General features: G+C 23.3%; 2 protein-coding genes across 2 annotated transcripts; one reads left to right on the top strand and one right to left on the bottom strand.

Moving 5' to 3' along the window:
* Window positions 1–1,142: 1,142 nt before the first annotated feature.
* On the bottom strand, window positions 1,143–3,718 carry LOC132919176 (malignant T-cell-amplified sequence 1 homolog). The gene is made up of 6 exons (XM_060980556.1): window positions 3,557–3,718; window positions 2,507–2,659; window positions 2,345–2,445; window positions 1,600–1,733; window positions 1,387–1,454; window positions 1,143–1,319 (listed from the first exon to the last, which is right to left on the bottom strand). Exons 1-6 carry the CDS (start codon window positions 3,565–3,567, stop codon window positions 1,238–1,240), a joined length of 549 nt encoding a protein of 182 aa, XP_060836539.1. The 5' UTR covers window positions 3,568–3,718; the 3' UTR covers window positions 1,143–1,237.
* Window positions 3,719–3,953: 235 nt separating this feature from the next.
* LOC132919188 (actin-related protein 2/3 complex subunit 4) lies at window positions 3,954–6,706 on the top strand. The gene is made up of 2 exons (XM_060980564.1): window positions 3,954–4,256; window positions 5,843–6,706. The coding sequence occupies exon 2, from the start codon at window positions 5,851–5,853 to the stop codon at window positions 6,355–6,357; it is 507 nt and encodes a 168-aa protein (XP_060836547.1). The 5' UTR covers window positions 3,954–4,256; window positions 5,843–5,850; the 3' UTR covers window positions 6,358–6,706.
* Window positions 6,707–8,901: the final 2,195 nt, after the last annotated feature.

Raw genomic sequence — 8,901 nt, forward strand, 5'->3', positions numbered from 1 at the left:
CACTATGCCGCTTACCTCCAAAACGGTATTTTCTACTCTATCGTATTGATCGTAGTCGTAGATGGTAGACGCTGAACTAAGTTCAGTGATGGTAGATCGTCGGTGTTGGTTAGTGTTCTTGGTTATTTTGATTTAAAATCGTAATTTTTTTTCCTTATACCAGAATGCATTAAAACCTTAAAATCTCACAAAATCAAATTAAATGCTCCAAAAATAAGTGTCATCAGAAAATAGAAATACCTACCCACATCATTGTAAAAGCAGTGGGTACTGACGGTATGCAAAATCTAAGAGTGATAAATGATAATGTGGACGAAATATATACACGGCTATAGTATAGGTAGCCGCGATTATATTCAAAATTAAATTATTATTATAAAATTAATTATCCAACATTGAGATAAAATCATTTCATAATTTGCATTTGGTTTTATAAAAATGTGAGAGTATAATGTATTAGTATATTACAAATATATACTAATATCATACTCATAATATAAGCGTTCTATAGTGACACTAAATTACACATAACAATTCCTATTGATTCTGTTTTCGTCAATATTTTATTTTATAGGTAGGTATCTAGATTATGTAAATATAAACACAATTCACCGATAAATCATTAACGGAATTATTATTGCTATTAGTCTTTATTGAATTAAAGATTAACTGATCAGGAACTCCTGCTATGAAGTATAATATACAATTTTAAAATAAATAAGGAGGTATAGAGCATAAAAATATATATAGTATATGATGTGATATCTTATTGAATTTTTTAGGTAATAATTAATTAAAATAGCAACAATCCAGTGGTTTTTCATGGGAAATAACGTATCAAAATTGATATAATAAAAATACATAGATAGTGTGGAATTCAAACCCGAGACCCTATATACAGACAATCAGGGCCGGATTGAACCAGATTCTACCTATAAGTATGTCATGTGTATGCACATTGTACTATTTTATTTGTTATTTACAAACATATATAGACCATAATATAATGTATAATAAGCCATACTGACCTAGCTAGTGTGAGGGTCCATAAATACAATTTGTTTATGATAAAGAGTAGTTAAGGAGATTATATGACCATGTAAAAACACAAACCTAGTATCTTAGCAATTATTATCATACAATTTTAATGTTGAGAGTATTTTATTAAACATACGACTTAAATATCAAAATAATTCGTACATAGTTTGATACAATATGTTTACTATGCGTATTTGTATTACTTCACAGCTTTCATTTGCCAAAGACCATCATTCAAATAGTGACAGTTTTCAATACCAACTCCTTTATTCACTTTTAATCTGAAATAAATATAAAAACATATTTTTATAAAATTATCTCAGTAAAATATGTTAACTATAAAATTACATATCATCCGTAGAAAGACTAGTTATTCCAATTGCCAGAGCATGCTGTTTGCCTTCTGCCATTACAGCCTAAATAATTTATAGTTAAAGAAAATACTCACAAAATTAAACAAAAGATTATTTAAACAATAATAATAAAATAATAATTATGAAATTTAGTTAGTCAAAACATTGGTATTAGATTTAATTTAAAAATATGCAATTTAAAGGATACAACAATTGTATTTTGTGGAACAGGCTCAATTTTTGCTCCAGGGGATGTCAAACCAGGACACATAATGTTGGCACCACTCATAACAAATTTAATGGCACCTAAGTCTACTTGTTCTTTAGGAAGGAAGAACGGATCTAGAAATAAAACACATCACACATTTAATTTAGTTACAATCATAAAATAATAAATTATATTTATTAGTATCTAATGAATACATAATACTTTCAAGTTCATTGAATAAAATAGTAAATTAAACATGAATCATTTTCTTTTTTTTGATTTAGGTAATTAATAAGTTAATTTTATTAAACTATTATAGTGGTCGCATACTGGTAATTATTATGATGATAATGAATTATTATGCTTGGGGTATGAAGTAATTCAAGACCCAAAATATTTCAAAATGTTTTTATAATTAAAAGTATTTTTAAATCCAAAAAAATATAATTCCAGTTATAGATTGTTCTGAAGATGCTCCTCTAACTTTAGTAAATTATGCCTGGAAAAAGCCTATTTTGGGTTTTCCTATACATGACCTTTCCCCACTCTTAAGGTAAAATCCCTCATTAATTATAATATATAATATTATTGTACTTTTCTTTCCTTGTTATGTATTGGAATGTGTAAGCCTACATCACAGTATATTCTATTGAGTAACACAATAAGAAGCATTTTATAAAATCTCATAAATTATAAAATATAGATATTGTAGAACTTTTTAAAAAATATACAATATTATGCTTACATTTATGAAGAAGCTTTAGTGTAGGTAGCCAGGGGCCATTTCTATGCCGGAAAAATAAACAGTCGCCAGCTGAATTAACAATTATTTCAATATGATCTTGGCTAGACAAAATTTTTTATATTAATTAAAAATGTATATTGTCGAGTATATTTTAAGACTTACCATTTAACAATTCTTAATGCATCTTTCTTAGGTAATATTGAATCTATATACTCCTCAAGTGTTGGATATTGATCAATAATTTTTGTTCTAATACCTTTTTGAACAGATGATTTTAACTGTTGAATACCAATCACACTATCTTTATCATCAAATCTGAAAAATTATAATAGTATAACATAGGTACTATAAGCAGATAGATAAGACTTAAAAAATCGTTAAAATGATACTCAAACAAAAAATGTTAATAATTATGTGAACTTCAAGTTTATAAATCTCTAAGCAGTAAACTAATAATAAAAAATTTAACAAAATAGAATGTGGTATGTACACATTTCACAAAAATATGTAACTAAGGATTTTTGAAATTAATGTCTAAAAATATAAAGTTACAAAAATAAATATTTCTATATAGTACATTGCATTATTATTTTTTATACAATGTGATTAACTGATGTCAGTAGCAACTATGTGATAACCAATAACTACACTATACTTAGTACACTTTTTTATTAACTATAAAACATTTCAAATCCTACAGAAAGTTCCATAAATACTTTTCCAAGACTTTTTTTACACTGATTTTTCTAACATCGCAAACACTCATGGGATTATTATTTTTAAATTTCTATTAAGTAGGTCTTTCTTAAATATATAAATTAAAAATTATTAATGATGTAATTTAAGAGTATAATGGAATATAATAATAATATAAAAAATACAATATAAAAATATTTAATTTTATAACAATAAATTAAAAAATCTTTTCATTATTAGTAAGATTATTTACTTATAAGTAGAAAAAAGTTTATATAAATAATTTTAATTTATTTTATATTGCAACTAATTGTAATTGGGAAAATATATTCATAAAAACTTTTCTTTTGATATTTTAATTATAATTATATAATATTATATTTTAACTAAATAAAAGTATATATTAAAATGACATAAAGTTAAAAAAAGCTTTTCTTTTCTATGAATTAAAAACTACCTATTCATGTTTTTAATGAACATCAATTTTATCAAAACCATTTAAATGTTTATACTCACTTCTTAAACATTTTATTTGGTTAATGATCCTTTTACTATTTTTATATAGAAATGTATGTGTATATACGACAACAATCAAAAAAATCTAGAATTTTATGAAAAAATATGAAACTAGTTTATTAAAAATCGAATAATTATATCGTGTTGACTGTTAATCATATAATTTTATCACTCCATGCGCCGTGGTGATAAAACCACATATTATTATTGAACCATTCTTAACAGTAAGTTGTAAATACATATCTTTATGTATTCTTAATTCTTATCTCGATGAATAATAACATTGATAATGGTTAAATGTAGTTACCACAACCACTGTCTAACAGCTACATACCAATATTTACGAGGGCGTCGCTATCATTATTTGATCACACTATATTTTAATACTGTCAAAACTTATCAGTTGGCTATAAAATAATAAGTAGGTTTTGTGAGTAATAATTAATAAATTCAAAAATTCGGGCTTCTATTTCTTACATATTAAATACTAATTTTTCATTATTATAAATTTAGCAATAATTAAATATTTAACCAAAACAATTACAATAGTCTGCTCAAAAGTATTCAATATTTTTTCAATGTTTAACTTGCCAACTACTTACAATACCCTATAAGGATTTTTTCGTCAATTTTTCTTCAACACATTTGACAAAAATATACGCTTGTATTCACGAAATTGAATATAATTTATAAACAAAAGGTGAGTGAACTCTAACTTTAATTATTCTACATTTCAAATATTGTATAAGCATTTTATAATCATTAAAGAGGTAAATTATATTCTCCCTTTTTATTTAGACAAATATATATAAGTATCTATACTAAGTGATAATAAAAAGTATTTTTATATCATAGGTTGATAATTAATGGGTACTTCAACCCATCTTTAGTCACCTAGTATTTATTTGCATATCTGAAGATTTAAATCTAAAACCACTTTTTATTTTTGAAAATTTTGAAAAAAAGTTTTTGCTATAAGTCATACGCGAGAACCAAAGATAACATAATATCACAGTTATGTCCACTTAATTTTGTATTTTATATTGTATCATTGGTATATTATTTGCCATATTCATCTGGGTATAAGCTCATTTTGTACATAAATAAATATTATTTTTCATAATCATCTTATATTATTATTACCATAAGTTATTTAATAATTTAAAATCAGTACCATTGATTAAATAATACTTAGAAAGAACACATCATCTCATACATTTGGGTGTAACCTATAGATGTCAAGTTTTTTTATGTATATTATACTATAATGTTTGTTCATTTTTTCACTAGCAAAATCAGGTTTTACAGCTAATACTATGTATAGTATATTATATTATACATTATAACTATAATTCACGTCTAAAATTAGTTATATCCATGTGTAGTGGATGCCAAATTGTTCTATATCAATTATGATACTTAACAAAATTATAATACATTATAAAAAGGGAGCATGCATCAGCACAACTTCCAAAAAGTTTATATTATAGTTTTTTTTACAAAAATTATCTTATATATACTTTATGTTATACCTACCTTAAAGTTTTGGGGCCTAGCCATCCCAAATATAAAATTAATACTTTCCAAAAAATTTTACCAGCGCCAGATAGGCAAGGTATTGGCCTACCGAGTTTCAAGATTTCTAACATTTAACTATAGCTACTGTACACTTTAATAATTCAATCCAATTATGTTTTATATTAATGTTTATACTAATTTTTATTAAAAAATATATAAATATTACCAAACCAAACTCATAATGAACTCACCTAGATTTCCTGAGCCTGCACTATACTTATTATGAATATGGACACGTGTTTATATTATTTTTTTTGTTTTGACAAAAATTATAAAATGTATTAATTTTTAATAATTTAATTTAAATTGCTTTATGAAACATTTATAATTTTAATTTAAATATGAATAATTTGAATTTGAATATAATCTGGTTAGTGATTTTTATAAATGTATCTACACCATCATTAATATCTTAAGATTTAAATTTTGAATATAATTGCTTACGTACTAAACATTATTATTTAAATATATTTATATAATAATGGTAATAATTAACAAAGCTTATGGAAAAAAAAAAGAAGTCTATCAAGTTCCGTTTATAATCTTAAAAAATTTGCTATCTATATTTCATTTTTTTAGTATGTTTTGTAATATAAAATAACATTATATTTATATGTTATGTATACAATTTAAATATTTTTTTTATTGTCATTACTTAAACTTTTTATTATTATTTTTAATATTATTTATATTTCTGATATTTTTTAGATTTCAAAATGACTACAACACTCAAACCTTACCTTTCAGTTGTAAAGCATTCGTTGGATGCTGCCATATGCATAACCCAATTTTACTCGCAAGTAGTTGAACGTCACAGCAAACCAGAAATAGAAATGCAAACCAACAGGGAGTTAATATTGACTCCAATGTTAATCAGTCGCAATGAGCGAGAACGTGTTTTTATTGAAAGCTCTATAAATTCAATACGAGTGAGTATAGCAATTAAACAATGTGATGAGATTGAGCGATTATTGTGTGATAAATTCACAAGATTCATGATGAAACGAGCAGAAAATTTTTTCATTCTAAGAAGGAAACCAATTGCTGGATATGACATAACATTCCTAATTACTAATATGCATGTGGAACAGATGTACAGGAATAAACTTATTGATTTCATTATTCGATTTATGGAAGAAATTGACAAAGAGATCAGTGAAATGAAGTTGGCGATTAATGCAAGAGCAAGAATTTGTTCAGAAGAGTTTCTCAAACATTTTTAAAAGAAAAATGTATAACTATCCAGTGTGCATTATTTTTTATTTTCTACTGTAATCATTTTTTTATATTGTAAAATGTTTAAATGCAAGTTTATTTAAAGTTATTATAAGATTAAAATATAAAATATAGACAAATTAATTTTCATATATGGTTAATAGTTAAAACACAGAAAAAATACTATTAAGTATTGATACATACATTTAAAAATCTTTTTATATGTTCTATTTCTTTATTATTTTATACTTAGTTCAGTTACAGAAATAATTTGAACTAACATATTGTTATGGTATGACTACTATTATTTTACTTTTATACTTATCTTAGCAAAATAAAACATACTATCTATTTAAATACTTTATATGAATACATAGTTCATGAGTGCATGAATAATATAATATAGTATAGCTTACATAATACATTATTTTATGAAGGTCCTGTACATGTCCATGTCACAAAATAAGTGCTACTTGGCATATGTAGTTAAAAAATGTAAGATAAAAACATACCAGTTATATAATATAATTTCAAGCCATGTTTATTAAAATTTAGGATTGAGATAATGAATTAACAGTATAATTTATAAAAAGTACAGATATTGTATGCAAAAATAATAGTTGATTGTAATTAATTTTATTTACAGAAATTAAATATTTAACACTAATTATTATTTATTATTAGTTATATATGTTTATTGTTTAACCTTTAATTATTAATTTACTTAGATAAATTCTTGAAAAATAATCTTTCCTAATTAAATTTAAATTATACTTGGTTTAAGGTATAATACTGTCAAAAAAAAAAAAATTAAATAAAGATTCAATAATTTCAAATTTAATTCATTTATAGTGATTCAAATGAAATTTGACAATTAAAATGCTAAAAATAATATTTATAATATATATAATATCTTGAAAGAAATCAAGGATAACCTTAATATTATGTCTGAACTTATCTGTTAAACTAAAATATATTTGAGATATGAGAATTTTATGTTAAGCATTGTTAAATAATTAATGAATTACAATTACTGTTATTAAGCTTAATATTATATGTCTTTATGTTTAAGTACAATTTTGTATAGCATATTTAAATTGTCAAATTCTGACCAAACTTACACATAGGTATTTTCAATATGTATTACAATTTTAAATTCCTTCATAATAATTTTGCATGCCTAATTAGGTAGTAATTTTGATTATCTATATTTTAATTTAAGGCATAACTGGGTAAAAACTAGAAGGGGAAATAATGTATTTGCTATAATCAAAAACTATTACCTAATTGTTTGTTTTTACGTAAGCTTTAGAATGTTTATGGCTTAAATATTAAATACTCATATAATTAAATAATATTACATATTAATTACAAAGAGTTAATTAAAATAAAGATGTTTTGTACTTTACTTCTTTGAAAAATATAATATGAATTGTGATAATCATAATGAAATAATATTATTGAGTAAGTATCTTATTTTTGAAATCCAGATAATGTGATAAATGTTTACATAATATTATTAATATTATACAAACATACAATAGGAGAAAATTGAAAAATCAAAATAAACAAGCTGTAATAATTTTAAAAAATACTCACTTAAATATATCAAAAGACATTATTTATTTATTATTAATTATATACCTACTAATATAATAATCAATGGTAGTTAAAATTAACTATCATATTCCAATCACATATTATATTGATGTAATATTGAATCATTTGAATCATTATGGGAAATGGGAATTAAAAATATTTTATAGAAAATGTAAATAGGTAACAAAAATATATTTTCTTAATTAAAATTATAAAAAAAAAAAAGGTCTAATTAATATTAAATTATAGGTACTCACTATCTTATTTTAAATAATATTAAACATGTATAATGTCATATTCGACCATATGCAAATAGTGTTTTAAAACAATATAGATAATACATAATTTCTTAGCAAATTCTTTTCATATAGTAATCGGCTTAGAATGATGTAATTTGATGTTTTTATTGTAATAAGTTACATTTATTCTACTCCACAGTGAAGTATGTCTACTGAATGGTATTATGTACTTATTAAAAGAGCTGTATCTAAGTTTACCTATTTAATACTTAATAATAGATGTACTAATCAGTTTCTATTTGTTCTTATTTTAAAATACTCTGTTAAATGAAAATGGCATTAATATCTATTTAAACAGATAGGGCGATAGGCTAACATTTTGCATAAATTTCTTATCTACATATAATATATACATATATGTATATTGAGAACACTCAATTTGTACATGGCGATAAAAAAATATTCCTAATAAGGTTATATTATATCATAGTGATATGGCAAGGAAGTAATTTTGAGTTTTTTTAAAAGGTTGTGGGTGTAATAACCAATAGATACTAATTTAGTATTTACTATGACAGCTATCTAATTAAAAATATAGCAGAGCTAGTGGCCAGTAATTAGCTTAATTTGGCAATATTAAATATTTAAATTTGCATCTGGAGATTTCAAATTCACTATATCAACCACTGAGTATAAAATAATATAATTTCATAG

This window comes from Rhopalosiphum padi, chromosome 1 (assembly GCF_020882245.1).
Source record: "Rhopalosiphum padi isolate XX-2018 chromosome 1, ASM2088224v1, whole genome shotgun sequence".
In the NCBI taxonomy this organism is placed as follows: Eukaryota; Metazoa; Arthropoda; class Insecta; order Hemiptera; family Aphididae; genus Rhopalosiphum; species Rhopalosiphum padi.

Coding starts and splice junctions, on each gene's coding strand:
- LOC132919176 (XM_060980556.1), bottom strand. Junction 1,455..1,599: donor TTCCACAAAATACAATTGTT/GTATCCTTTAAA, acceptor TAAATTATTTAG/GCTGTAATGGCAGAAGGCAA. Junction 1,320..1,386: donor AGTCTTTCTACGGATGATAT/GTAATTTTATAG, acceptor TATTTATTTCAG/ATTAAAAGTGAATAAAGGAG.
- LOC132919188 (XM_060980564.1), top strand. CDS start 5,851: ATGACTACAACACTCAAACCTTACCTTTCAGTTGTAAAGCATTCGTTG.